This window comes from Mytilus trossulus, chromosome 14 (genome assembly GCF_036588685.1).
Source record: "Mytilus trossulus isolate FHL-02 chromosome 14, PNRI_Mtr1.1.1.hap1, whole genome shotgun sequence".
In the NCBI taxonomy this organism is placed as follows: Eukaryota; Metazoa; Mollusca; class Bivalvia; order Mytilida; family Mytilidae; genus Mytilus; species Mytilus trossulus.
Genome location: NC_086386.1, coordinates 61,260,814 through 61,276,757, shown reverse-complemented (window position 1 = coordinate 61,276,757; position 15,944 = coordinate 61,260,814). Strand labels below are relative to the sequence as shown.

At 30.9% G+C, this 15,944-nt stretch overlaps 1 protein-coding gene across 1 annotated transcript in view; it reads right to left on the bottom strand.

Moving 5' to 3' along the window:
- The window catches only part of LOC134696583 (uncharacterized), a 111,621-nt gene that overhangs the window by 85,557 nt on the left and 10,120 nt on the right, over positions 1 to 15,944 (bottom strand). The window contains exons 7-9 of the mRNA XM_063558442.1: positions 15,411 to 15,586; positions 13,419 to 13,567; positions 9,441 to 9,531 (exon numbers count right to left, since the gene is read on the bottom strand). Of these exons, the coding sequence (XP_063414512.1) occupies positions 9,498 to 9,531; positions 13,419 to 13,567; positions 15,411 to 15,586 (359 nt within the window). The 3' untranslated portion in view covers positions 9,441 to 9,497. The remainder of the gene's footprint in view (positions 1 to 9,440; positions 9,532 to 13,418; positions 13,568 to 15,410; positions 15,587 to 15,944) is intronic.

The window sequence follows — 15,944 nt, the reverse complement described above, 5'->3', positions numbered from 1 at the left end:
AGCACAACCCTTCCCGTTATATATAAAATATGTGAAGAACATAACCCGTATCATGAAAACCGTTGGTTTTGAAATAAATGTGTTTATTTCCTACGCAAATACCTTACGAATGAATCAATATCAATTCCAAAAATATGTCATCTTTTATTATCATTTTCTCCTATGTTCTATTTTAGCCATAGGAGCTATGTTTCTTGACATACAAGGAAATGAAGTATAAAATCTATACTAGATACTCTGAAACTCATTTAGCCTAAGTTTGGCTGAAATTGATACAGCAGTTTCAAAGGAGAAGATTTTTAAAAGTAAGTCCACATGATGAACAAATTGTGAAAAAAGTCTTTAAAGGGCAATAACTCCTGAAGGGGTCAATTGACAATTTTGGTCAAATTGACTTATTTGTAGATCTTACTTTGCTATACATTTTTGCTATTAACAGTTTATTGGTATCTATAATAATATTCAAGATAATAACCAAAAACTGCAAAAAAATTTTAAAATCATCAATTCAGGGGCATTAACCTGAAAAACCAGTTACCCAATTCGGCTGAAAATTTCAGGACATGTAGACCTTGACCTAATAAATACTTTAACTTCTTGTCTTATTTGCTTTAAATGCTGGAGTTTTTGAGATATAAGCCAAAAACTGCATTTTACTCTGTGTTTTATTTTTAGCCATGACGGCCATGTTTTTTGACGAAATAAAAAAAAAACACAAACTTTATTTTATACACCCTACTGATCATTCAGTTGAAGTTTGGTTGAATTTGGTTGAGTAGTTTTAGAGGAGAAGATTTTTTAAAGTTAGCAAATACATTGTATGATGAACAAATTGTGAAAAATTGTCATTAAAAGACAATAACCCCTTAAGGGGTCAATTGACAATTTAGGTCATATTAACTTATTTGTAGATCTTACTTTGCTGATCATTTTTGCTGTTTACAGTTTATCTTTATCTTCAATATTCAAGATAATGACCAAAAACTGCAAAATTTCCTTAAAATTAACAATTAAGTGGCAGCAACCCAACAATGGGTTGTTTGATTCATCTGAAAATTTCAGGGCTGATAGATATTGACCAAATGAACATTTTTACCCCTGTCAGATTTGCTCTAAATGCTTTTTTTTTTTTTTTTTTAGATATAAGCCAAAAACTGCATTTGACCCCTATGTTCTATTTTAAGTAACGGCAGCCATATTTTTTGACGGATCAAAAATCAAAGCACACACTTTGTGCAGGATAATCTAAGGAACGATCATGCTAAGTTTTAGGCCAGGTGAGCTAAAAAGGAAAGATCAGTCGCTCAAACACATTACACGAATTGATAAAAACGTCATATTCCTTGGTACAGGGTTTTATAGCTATCTAAACCTCTCATTTATATGACAGTCGCATAAAATGTTATTACATTGACAATGATGTGTGAACAAAACAAACAGACACAATAGGTAAAAATGACAATAATAGGGGTAGAGCAGTCAACATTTTGTTATTATCTTAATCGCTCTAAAACAAACAAATATATTAACAAACATTTACCATGACAAATTAACATTTGTGACATGATGTATACGTACACAGCCACGATATATGTAAGACAAAAACACTAAAAAGCATACAGACAATGCATATTAGAAAAAAATAAAAGACAAGAATACAGAAATTGTCATAGAACAAAAACACAATAACGGGATTATAAGTACATAGCCATATCATATGGATTCTACCAAAAACAGTCTAAACATTTAAAGTGATATTCATAACGACAAGAAAAGACTACTTTAACACGTTATTGAGATGATAAACAACGTCAGTACCCAGACTCTATACATTAAGACAATCTTAAACTACTTGTGAAGTTGATACCGAATATATACCAACAAGGTCTTAATACCTTCTAATGAAAACGATTGATACAAACAAGTAAGATATATACAATCGAAATATAAATTCCATGTTTAACGTGGAAACAAAATTTACAAACGGGAAGGCGTTAAATATACAATATTTTCAAACAGCTCAAATTGTACATAATTACTGACACATTACTTTGCTGCAACATTCGCATTCATTATGCACCACTCTAAGATTAAAAAATGGTCCCATTACTGGTACCATCAACGAACAAATTGACACAATTACCAATAATGGACGCACATATGACTAATATTTACATTGAAGATTATCGAGTACCAATACATTACTCCGACAAACCTATTTGGAGCCGACGATACGACAAGTTATCAAGAGTACTATACATAAATGTATGATCTGCAAAGCTAGTCAACCATAGTTGGTCTAGATTTGTCAACATTACCTAGGTTTGGCAATAACATCGTATAAAAGAAGCGGTGTTGATTTTACTGATGTCGAAAATGTTTGAATCACAGATTTTCACACCAGCAAAGTATGTATATAAACTCATCATAGATTCCAGGACGAAATTGTATATTTACGCCATATTTACGCGTTTCGTCTACAAAAGACTCATTAGTGACGATCGAATCCAAAAAAGTTTAAAAAAGCCAAATAAAGTACGAAGTTGAAGAGCATTGAGATCCAAAATTCCTAAAAGTGTTGCCCAATACAGCTAAGGTAATCTATGCCTGAGGTAGAAAAGCCTTAGTTAGTATTTCTAAAAATTCGATATTTTGTAAACAGTTAATTTATAAATATAAATTATATTTGTTTATTTACTTGCACAAACACACGTGCTGTACATTTGGAATAAGGGATGAATAAACTGAAGAGACATCATTATAAGCGTTTCAATATTCGCCAGTAGAAAATCATTGCCAGAAGAACCACTCAACCCTTTGCACTTACTTTTCGGACGTAATCATATTACAACGCTACTCTTTCTTGCAAATCGACATATAAATCTATAGATAAACTGTCTAAAAATGAAGATTCATCTATTACTTAAAGGACTCTTTCCGCTATCAAATAAATTAAACGTAGGAGGAGACGGACTATTTTATTATCGCGTCTGATCACAAAATGTAATTTCTACCCACTTGAAGTTTAAATAGTGGTTGTATACACTATACAATTGATGTCGACAATATAGACAGTACTTGTGTGCAGATAAAACATGCCAAAAATCTAAGCTGATTGTCATAAAGAAGACAAAAATTGACTAAGTGGACTGTAAATGTGTAAATACACAAGGTTTTATCTAGTTTCTCTAATTTCGTACAGCGGTATACTACTGTTGTCTTTATTTCTCATGAACATGAATTCATTTTAGAAACGCTTTAAGTTTCAGATATTTTCTTTTCTTAATATTATGTTTCAATGTCGTTAAAAATATTTAGATAAACATGTATTCACTTTCGTGTTATCCCAACATCCCCATTAAATACGGCACACATCACCCTCATGTATCGCGGTTTATGTAACGTAACCACACCTTGGTGTGCTGCTGTTGCTTGCAAATCTATCAAGTAGTCAAGAAGTCTTTTCTTTCAATCAACCACTTTATGATATAGTATCCTTATATTAAGAAAGTATTGACACTTTTTAAACAATGTCAATCCGATCATCGGGTCCAGTTATATAACAGATGGTATAGTAGAATTTTCAACGTTTTAAAAACAAGGTCGTAGTATTTCATTTTTCCATCTTTGGATGACTCTTTTGTTAAGCTACGGCAGTTGGAAGTTAAACAATTTACATTCGAAGATGGCCTTGCAACAATATCTATATCAGAATAACAAAGTACTAATTTCACATGTATCTGTTTTGTCTAGATTTTCACTGGGAAACGTGGTAGATTAAGTAAATTTTAATAGTGTCGACTCTGGGGAGAAATACTTAGGTTTGGCTTTATCGTATCTAATGCCTAAACCCAATGTGTTGAGTACAGAAAACACTACCAAGAAAACAAAATAACCTTTAACAAAAAATAGCCTTATCATTGAAAATAATTTATCAAATTAACGTATACTGTCACTTTCTAATGAGATTTGCAGGTATAAAATAGAAAAAAAGATATGGACAAGGTAGTAGACTTCATAAATTAATTGTCAACCTGTAATTTTGTTTTGTGCTAAATAGGAGATTGTAATGCAACAGATTTAACATGCAGCTAGCCATGGATTACGATTATAAGGATATAAAATTTTCACAAACTGTAGGTCACATTTAACAGTAAAACACGTTAAAGTTAATGTCTAGGTTATTTCTTATTTTGCATTACTTGTATGTACAAAAAACTAGGTATGTTTAATGCTTTCATTGTTTGAAATCTCAGTTTTCTGTGTGTGTGTTCACTTTTGAAGGTTTTAATAGGTTTATATATCTGTAATTGTAACCCGTCTTTCGATCTATCCCTTACTGAAGTGTGATAATAAATTTATTTTCGACATTTTTTAATAAGACAATGCTAAAGAGATACAAACGCATACAAACGTGTGTAATTGAAACCTGTTATTCATTAGTTCACTAAGTTCATTCCACTTTAAAATGTGTCACACGTTGTGAAACAAAATTCTCACGATATGAAAACCTAGATTTAAATGTTTTATGTACAGGATTAAGTTATTTTCCCTAGCATACCTAGTGACACGATTTGTGGTCTCATTGATTTTTTCCAAATTATTTTGTTCGCACATTAATAAACTGTTAAATGTTTAAATATTATTCAGATTTTTTTTAAATAGTCCCAGCAACTTTCTTTGCTTCTGTAATACTCTTAATGTTATTTCACTGCATCTAAGTAGTGTACAGAGAAAATATTTGGCTTGATTTCCAGGCTACTTTTATTTTCAAAGGGGAGTTACCCTCTTTTACGGACCTTCATCTATGATAGATGAAGAGACTTTTAACAGGTAACACTCCAAACGTTGGCATTCAAAACAGGGGGGGGGGGGGCAAAATCACGGTTATATACCTTTTAAAACATACGCTCTGAATAATACATAAACATACATTGTGTTGATAGTTAATAGGGAAAACGGTACTATTTTATTCTGCCATAGGCAACAATACTAATACTTTCTTAATTTACCACTTTTTTATAATGAAAACCTGGTTAAACAGTTGTGAGTGGTGTTATAGTGTATGATGACATTGTGTGAGGGAATACGATGTTTGCTATACCAGTGTTCATTGTAACACACTTCGTGACAATAAAACTGTACCAATCAGGATGACATTTTTCACAGTGTTTTAAGAAATGAAATAACGTTGTAGTCATATATTATTTGTGAATCATTTAACGTTTTAAAAGGGCGCATTTTCTGTATAAATTCAATAATTATCTACAATTTTGAAGCCAAAACTTTTTATTGCCTGAAATACGCAAATGAAAGATCCAAAAACTATACCAATACAGAAAGACCTGTTTATGAAATTATAGCAAAATGTTTGGTTGAAAATTTTTAATTCGTTTTTGCGAAAAACTAACTCGAAATTTCTGACATGTTCTCCTTACTAAGTTTACCTTTATTACTTACTATGATGTGGATCCCGGAACGGTCCTTGTTATTGAGTCTTAAGCAATTTGATTGGATAAAGTTATTATTAATTAACCTTCAAACGGTTTATGCGTTTCTTACATGACTGTTGATTTAATCAGAATGTGTACGAATGTGTACAGTAACTTATATGACCTTCAAACTAGACTCTAAGACGAGTCCATGTTATTTTTTATCAATGAAAGTAAAGGTATGAAAGGTAAGAATCGCCACTTCTGCTATTGTCACCAAATTTTCAGAATTCATAGTAAATTGCAAATCTTTAAATAACTTATTTGGATAAAAAGAGAAAGATTACAAATATGCGTTTTGTTCAAAGTAACAAGCCATTTTCGAAGAGAAATGCTGAAATACATTTTATGCACGGCTACGCCAGGTAAAATTATTGTTAATCTGAACAAAAAAACATTTTTCAGTTTCATTGGAATATTTTAATACAATTAGTCCCAAACTTAAGTAATCATCAAATAAAGTAAAAATATGTCCGAACTGTCGATTTTTTGACATCTTATTAAGTCAATGCCATCGTTTTAAGATCAATTGCGTGTACCTCCCAAAATCTTTTTAGGCACTATATATATTGTACTTTATAACTCTGTTTTAAAAATTGAAGCCAAATAGTATCATGAATAACTTCCAACGGAGCTTGTTTGTGTTATTCATGTCCAACGTCATTTTACACCGCATTTATGAAATTTTTTGAAGTCTTTTCGAATAAGTCTCTAGAAAATATTTCAAAAGGTTTCAAATCTATGCTGTAAATAAACACACTGCAGTTATTCATAGATAACTAAAAAAATTGTACCTTTACATCCAATCACAGGACCTTCACATAATGCTTGGAAAATGGAATAGTACCGTTTTCACTTTACATCGGCTGATCAGGTTTAAATTTCTGTAACGTGTCTTAAATACTGTATTGTTTGTGCCTTCCGTCCTTTAACGTTTTGTGCAATGATCTAAACAAATTTCTCTTGATCTAAGTTTTGAATGTTCTTGGGTGGCTTCTGCCTCATCTTTAAATCATAGGATTTCTCATCTTCGCGTGCATTGAATTTAAAGATAAAATCAAACAAAAGGAGCTGTGAATACATGTTAAAAAAGATTATCTTGAAGTTGACAAGTCATGGGCTATAAAATGCTAAGAACGAGAAACGGTTAACAATGAAAAGTAGGTATTATATTGACCTATTTTAATGTCCTTTCTATGCACTAAGATATGATCTTATGTGCTGCAGTATCAAAATTATTTATTGTGACATCAATTTAAATCTAAACCAGTTTAAAAATTACTAACTATTCAAAATCACTTGATCATGATATATGTGGCAGGGTCTCGAATTAGTTACATTACGCTGATAGGTATTTGTTAGTAATTCAACTTTAAAGACATTTTGGCTTTTGGCATTGATTCCTATCAAAGAGGGGAGAAAGATACCAGAGGGACAATCAAACTGATAGATAAAAAAACCTGACAAAGCCTAGGCTAAAAAAGAAAAAATGCTCTCAATAATTTCTGAATTTACAGTAATAAACATCTCTCCTCATTCTTCATAAGTGCAAATTGAGTAATTGATTGCCATGTTCTATTGGTGTTTCAATACCACTTTCAGTGCCAATAGATTTATTATGGTGGCAAGATTTAATTAATGTAGGAATAAAATTGAGAATGGAAATGTGGAATGTATCAAAGAGACAACAACCCGACCATAGAAAATACAACAGCAGAAAAGAAGCCTGCATGCAAAGAAAACCACTGACCTTCAGGAGTTAAACAAGCAATTCTAGCCAATTAAGAATCAGAATATGCCATATACAGGGATCGAATTCAAAACCTCAGTGTTGAGAACTTGACATTACATTCTTATGATACAGTAGATGAATAACTTAGACCACTTTGTCACCAAGGTCCCAGTGCAAATTGCTGGTCATGCCCACATGTAAGAGGATTCAAGGATACCTAACAAACAGTAATGGACCTAACCTGTGATAAAGACTGAAAGGAATATAACAACGCATGAAACTCTTTTTCTGTCTTATGTTAGACACTGATAAAACTGCTTATTTGACAAAGAAGTAACTGCCATTATTAAAAAAAAACTTAACATTGTAAAGAAGTCCATCAGTAACATAAAAAACACATAACAACTTATGAAACTCTTTTTTTCTGTCTGATGTTAGACACAGATAAAACTGGTCATTTGATCAAGAATGTAAAGACGGCTATCAGTAACACAAAAACACATCATGCTTTTAATTTTATTTTGAAATAGAAATGCATCACAGATTCTTGTTGTGGACGAATACATAAAATGAAAAAACAACAGTGCTTGGCAAATCTAACAACAGAATATTAAATATTGTTAAAAGGATAAATAAAACATTATTCTATAAGTGGCAGTTTGCTACAAACTTTTGATTGAAGTTACAAGAATAGAACAATCCTGTGTTTGTCACAAGAAAAGTTTGTGCGAAATAGTTTATATAAGTTCGAATATTTTATGATTTGTTACAATTTAAATTTCTCAAAAAATAAATATTTTTTATTGTTTCAAAATTAAGTAGAAAAAAGTGGTTGATTTTTTCAGCTGACAATATCTGAAGGAGGAGAATGAGTACAAGAATGTTAAAATAAATATATGTTTCAAAACATCAAACAAAAATAGTTAGCAAGAATATACTTTTTGGGAAAAGGGTAAAGAATAAAAAAAAATTCTGATTGTCATAAATAAAGTTTCAGACATAAAAGTCCTAATCACATTGTACAACTGAAATAAAGTTTTGGAAGAAAGAGATGCTAGATATACATGATATAATCAAATCTTAATTTGTAACAGAAAAATGGTGGATTGGGTTAAAAATTCTTATGCCTCCCTATTAATTTTGAAAAAAATATGCCACTGTCCCACTGGCATGGGAAACCTGACAAAACGTATTGAGAAAGGATGTTTTAGTTCTTTAAATGTAAATGCTAGGTAATACAGGTACATGGATTTGCTCTATAAGGTTCCCAGCAAAAGAACATTCACATATAGTGCATAGGGCTTAACAAATAGCACTTTTGTTCATATCATAAAAAAACAGTGGTGTTTATTGTAACAATTAAAATCTATTTACTGTGGATTCATTATAAATCGTTGAATACCAAGGGTTTCGTGGGTACAGGTGAACCACAAATACAAATTTTCAACGAATTACTAATTTTATTTAGGTTTTGAGTTGAGCAAAACCACGAAATCAAACATCCATGAAAATGCAAGTTTTTCTTAATCCACAAAAAAATGATATTTACAATTTAGACAGTCTATCATATATTTTTATATTAGCTTGGCACACATGAGGAAATATTGCATAAATTTGTCAAATATAATACTATAACAGTACCATAGACTCTGAAATATTTACATATATACAAACACTATACAAAACAGATAAGTTAAAAGTGAGTATATATAACATTTACAAAAATAATAGTTATCACATTTTTCATTTGATGAACATAATTATGGACAGAAACAAGACTTGCAATATAAAAAGCCTTGATAAATCTCTTCAAATATTGGTCATTACGATATAGATTTATAATATTTTGCTACTATTAAAGATAAATATTTGAAGAGATTTATCAAGGCTTTTTATATTGCAAGTCTTGTTTCTGTCCATAATTATGTCTCTTCATTAAAAAAAATCCAAAGAAATTTCATTAAAATATTTCAATACATTACATTTTTTCCTTCTGCAAAAATAAATGCATTTAATAGAAATATCATTACAATAAAACAATAAAAAAACCATCTCAATTTAAAAGTGTTTCTTTTATATAAAAGACCAATATTACGACACAGCTTGCTGTTTATTGGTAAAAGATTTAAGACTATTGGTCATCATTTCAGGGTCCATGTCTGAACCAAAAGGATCGTCTTTGTCAAATTTCACTTTTGGAAAATCTGGATTTATAGGTGGGTCCACAATTTGGGACCATTTTAATGTCTGATAATCTGATGGTCCTCCTTTGTCTATTTTCTTGATCTTTGTTTTCTTGGTCGTAACCTGAAAGACAGAAAAAATAAATAAATGTATGATATATTTTATGTACTATGGAAGTTGAACTATTTCATATCAAAAAATCTGGTACCCGTGTTCTGTTCATGAACTAAATAATAGAAAATCTCTACCAAGTAAAAACAAATATCAGCATCTCTCCCTGTACCAGCAAAAATGACAAGCAATACCGGCAATTTGTTATGATTAATTGCAGCATGCTTAATATTAAGTGGAAAATATTTCAACCAAACAAGTGTAACTGAGAGCTACTGCTCACTGATGATACCCAGCCTCAAGTGGATATTGTTAATTAGTGTAAAAACCATGTTAGTGTTCAGTAAACAGGAAGTTGTTGAGTGATGAATCTGAAAATGAATCACAAAGTTTAGCTGACATATATTAACCCCAGAAACCAAATTTCAGAAATCCTTGTATTGTAGTTCCTGAGAAAAATGGTGATGAAAATTTTCAACTTAGCCAACTTTAACATGTGTTAAATGTATTAGGTAATCAGGAAGTTGAAGAGAGATGAATCTGAAAACGCATCACATGGTATAGCTGACTTAGATAAATTCTGAAACCAAATTTCATAAATCCTTGCATTGTAGTTCCTGAGAAAAATGCGACAAAAAAATATTCATGGGATGGACGGACTGATTGATGGACAGACAGAGGTAAAACAGTGTAGCCACCCTTTTTAAAGCAGAGAATAACAAATATTTTGTATGATATATCAAACAATATAAAACAGAAGGAATATTTCAAAAACTTTCCTCTTAATAACAATTTTGTGATAACTTCATTGAGTAACTGTCTGTGCTTAGTCAAAGAATTTCATAATCTCCTGTTATACATTTAGTAAAAAATAAACAACTAAAGTACAGTGTTAATATAGAAAAGAAGATATGGTATGATTGCCAATGAGACAACTATCCACAAAAGACCAAAATGACAAAGACATTAACAACTATAGGTCACCGTAAGGCCTTCAACAATGAGCAAAGCCCATACCGCATAATCAGCTATAAAAGGCCCCGATAAGACAATATAAAACAATTCAAACGAGAAAACTAACGGCCTTATTTATGTAAAAAAAATGAACGAAAAACAAAATGTGTAACACATAAACAAACAACAACCACTGAATTACAGGCTCCTGACTTGGGACAGGCACAAACATAAATAATGTGGCGGGGTTAAACATGTTAGCGGGATCCAAACCCTCCCCCTAACCTGGGACAGTGGTATAACAGTACAACATAAGATTGAACTATAAAAATCAGTTGAAAAGGCTTAACTCATCAGATTGACAAAAATACAAGTGGACGTGGCCCGGTACTTATACATCCCGACACAAAAAAGACACAAAGAACATATCTGAGAGTACTCGCAGTTATCTGACAGCTAGTTCAAAGCCACCAACAACTAATGAAAAAAATCATGCATCTTAGACTAAACTATCAATCTGTACACATCCAACATCCAATGGATTTAGTGTAAAGACGTCATAAACAGCCAGAGAAAACATGAGTCTTCTTGAATTCTTATCAACTGCAAACAATAGCTTGTGAAATGTGTCAAAGTTAACTCAAAGTTTTGTTTACATTTGAATCCAGAATATTGTAATCAATTTTATTTAAAACAAAAAATTCATAAATAGTACAGGTCTTAAAAATTTAACTGGAGTTTTTCACCAATCATTTAGGAAAACTCAACTTATTAAATTATACAGAGTAAAATCAACAATCTAAGGGAAATAACTGGTGAATATTTTCAACCATTTAAATTTGATGTCATTTTTTGAAAAATTTTTAATTTACTTGTCAATACTGCAATTAATGACTTTTTCTTTTAATTATTCTTCTTTTAATGATTCTCTTCCTTTTCATATCCTATTGATTCTCATTAGGGTGTTTTTTTGTCGATCCTTTTAATGTAAATACATTCTGGTAGTACTGAATATTTTTTATTTTAAATTATGCTGACAAGATTTAACTCCCTTGTATAATTTGTTACTGGGTATATTATAAGGCCAAACAATGCGGTCTACCTTTTGATTGTAGTTGTGTGGAATCTATTCTTAACACTTATTAAATTATACATCTCTTTATTTTTAAAACTTTTCAATTTATTTTTTTGGTGACTCAGTCATTAGTTTATATTATATGCAATGATCGTGTAAACATTAATGTCAAGTCATTAAAGCAATGCTCAGTGAAATATAAACAAAGTAGGTGAAAGAATAATGCATTGTTTCAAACCCTAGCTCTTTAAATCTACAGATTAGTATGAACATGACCTTAGAATTCTATTTAAAAGGGAAAATAACTTATATATTCTATGTTGTCAGGTCATTAAAGATTGCATATTTTGGCTTTAACATTGATTCACTGATAGGGTCTTTGCATCGGAACTAAACACATTTATTTCTAAAAAAAACAGTTGTTGGCATGACACGGGTTATGTTCTTCTCATATATTTTATGATAGTATGATACTAAACCCCTAACAGAAGGGATTGTACTTGATATTCATATGATGAAGACATAATCTTTCAATCAGTTTAATTGAGGTCTGGAGCTGGCATGTCAGTCAACTGCTAGTATCTGTTGTTATTTATGTATTATTGTCATTTTATCTATTTTCTTTTGTTACATCTTTTGACATTGGACTCTGACTTCTCTTGAACTGAATTTTAATGTGCGTATTGTTATTCTTTTACTTTTCTACATTAGCTAGAGGTTCAGGGGGAGGGTTGAGATTTCATAAACATGTTTAACCCCGCTGCAATTTTGCGCCTGTCCCAAGTCAGGAGCCTCTGGCCTTTGTTAGTATTGTATGATTTTAAATTTTAGTTTCTTGTGTATAATTCGGAGTTCAGTATGACGTCCATTATCACTGTACTATTATGCATATTTTAGGGGCCAGCTGAAGGACACCTACGGGTGCGGGAATTCTTGCTGCATTGAAGATCCATTGGTTGCCTTCGGCTGTTGTTTGCTCTATGGTCGGGTGGTTGTCGCTTTGACATATTCACCATTGCCTTTCTCAATTTTATGATGTCCTGAGGTGAATTTAGCAAAGTCTTCATTTGCCATGAGGTCAAGAAGCTGTATAATTCTTAACAGTTCTTTGCATAGTTTTGGATAAAATTATGTGGATTTATAAAACATGTTCCTAAATTTAAACTTTGTAATTTCATGCAGGATAAAAATCAAAACTTCAAAAATGTTATGATCTATGGGAGACAACTCAGATATTTTTTGACAGTTTTTTAATTTTGTATATTTTGATGTTTTATTTGTATTTTATAAATGTAACATTATATCAAATAGCAATGGATTGATTTTGACTTTTCAAATTTCTGTCTTTGTCTTTGTTCATGTTTATGTTATTCCTTCCTTTAGATATTTTTTTACTCAATTCCAAATTGCCAAAAAAAATTCAATTATGTTATGTGATCAAGATCTTGAGTAAGGTCCCTTATATATTAATGTTGAAATTCTTTAATTTTGTGAAAAATGTTTATTTGATTTTTGAAATTTCTGTTCTTTCTCATAATCCATTCATAAATTGTTGTGTATCTATTCATCAGCAAATAAGTTTGCAGCAAAAAAAGTTTTTTTTGAAAATTCTGCATACAAAGGATGAATTCAAATTTTAAAATGCTAGTTTAAAATTAAGTAAATATTGCACAACATAATTCACAATAATGAAAACATACAATTTTATTTCTCTAAATTTACAGTATTTGAAAAATAATTAAGTGATTAAGGCCTTGCTGAAAATTATTTATATAAGAAGTAAAAATTGTTCATGGGGTTTGGATATTGAAGACGAGTAACACCTCATTTGCTACTTTTAAATGGACATTGTCATGGATTTTACACCTACCATTTCCCGTGATTATTCTTTGCTTGTTCTTCATCAAGTCCTGTATCTTTGAGGATGCCATTTAGATCTTTGATATCTCTAGCAATTGTTTCATCATCTACATTGATCTGTGGTTTGGCATAAGATGTATATGGTGGCTGTATCTTTGCCTAAAATATATTCAATAACCGTGTTATATTGTACATTATTTAAAAAATAAACTCATGCAATATTGGCAAGTTTTATTTTATTCTTTGTAATGTGGTAAATTTGGTTATTTTTAGTTCAGAACTATCAATCCTATGTACAAGGATAATATTTGTGTATTACAACATATCTAAAAATACCATTGATAACTAATTAACTTAGTTCACATCAGTATTTGCAATAGCACTTCTACCACTGATTCTCATATGAAATCTTAACAAATTTCTTTAGTTGTCAAATAACAAGAAAAATGTGCTTCTGACCTAAATTTTCATGGCTATTGTTTGCAAATGTATTTTGATTCACAATTTCTTATTTAATATTAACATGTTTTTCATTCATTATTTTGAACATAAATTAGGCCATTATTTTTCATTTGATTTTTTTCACATTTGTCATTGCAGGGCTAACTATTCAGTATAGGCTTGGCTCATTGTTGAAGATCTTACAAACGGTGACCTATAGTTGTTAATCTCCCTATCTCATTGGTAATCATACCCTAAATTCTTTTTTTTATATTTGATAATATTAACATTCTTTTTTGTTTGTTGAATCATTCTTTCAATAACTACTATTATGCTAACTGAACCCCACCAGTGACATCAAGTGATAATATATCTTCCAATAGTTGCCAGTTCATCCACCATGTATTCAACAAAAAACAACCACCACATGATTCTATTCTAATTATTAATCTATCTTGAATAGTGAAAAAGTAGGTAGAAATAACATGAAAAGCTCTTCACTTCAGACTTTTGTGTTTAATGACATAATTCATTTATAAAACATATAGTGCAGTTCCAGGAATAAATGAAAATGGCAGGGTCCAAGGTAAAAAAAAAAAGGGGAAGAGGGGGCTCAGAAAAATGAGCTCTTCAACTTACCAATGCAAGCTATATATAAAATTTGAACTAATTTTATTTTAATGCTTAGGCTATCTTTTTAACCAATAAATCTGGGTTCTTATTTTAAAGCTGTTTTATTTTGCAACTGTGCACTTCAAATTCAGAGGGATTTTTATTATTACATTTATTATGAATTTACAAGGTATAATGGAAGAATTTAAGATAAAACGTAATATGGCACATGCTTATCACAACCTAGGATATAATGACTTCAACAAATGTCCTATCTTTGTAACCCTACGCCATACACTTCTTTGATCAAATTTTAGAGTGCAGAAATACAGTTTCTAAAACCAATTAATGACCTTCTAAGTCTATTTTACAGTGAAAATAAATGTATTAAAATGAACCTAAACCCATTTTTTTGCCAACTTACATAGAAACAGAATGAAGATTTATGCCAAGAAGAACCACTCTAAATGAAAAATATATTTCATGAATTTAGGCTTAAAGAAGACAAACATATATTGCGTAGGTAAAATTGTAACCTTTTCCCATATTGTTGGGTTTCATGGGTTGTGTTGAAAAAAGTGAATATTTAAGACGAGGAACCTGTGTGTAATGTTTACTTACGGTGATTCTTTCAGCTGTGAAAAAATGACGGGGCTTTTCATATACAAGTAATTGGACCTTTATCGACCTTATCATATATTTCTGATAGTTTTCTCCATCTATTCCCATAATTTCAAGCTGGAAAAAGTGACCTATTCCAGTGGCACGTCCTATCACCTTGTATATAGGAAGTCCACCCCCTCCCTTCCTGTGAACATGTTTGTTGAAGACAAAAACATCCTAATCAAATATGAATATATCCTGTTTTATACTTGTTCAAAACTTTGAGATTGATTTTCATCATTCTGACCCCTATGAAAATCTTTGTTCTCATACAAGTAATACTAACAGTTTCATCTTCATTCTTTTTAATTTCGTCCAGTAGATCATCTGTCTTACTTCCTTCTTTCAGTACTGGGTGAGATGGTAAACTCATGGGGTCCATCAGTACATCATATGGCACCATGGGATGACAGAAAGTAGACCTGTTATATAGGTCCCACTGTTCTGGCTGACCAAATGTACCTGAAAATTATGCATTGAGTTTTACCAGAATAAGACATTTTAAGCCAAAATTTCAAACAGACAAATTTGGGGCCTTTTATAGCTGACTATGTATGCAATATTGGCTTTGCTTATTGTTGAAGCCATACAGTGACCTATAGCTGTTAATTTCTGTGTCATTTGGTCTCTTGTGGAGATTTGTCTCATATGCAATCATACCACATCTTTTCCTTTTTTATAAATATGTATCTGTAATAATATTAGAAAATTTATACAAGGACTTGCAATATTAAAATATGGATTTGATTTTGGAACAACACAAATAGGTCATAATTGTGTTTCAAATAATATTGACAGCTTTTCAGGATTCAATTGAGGT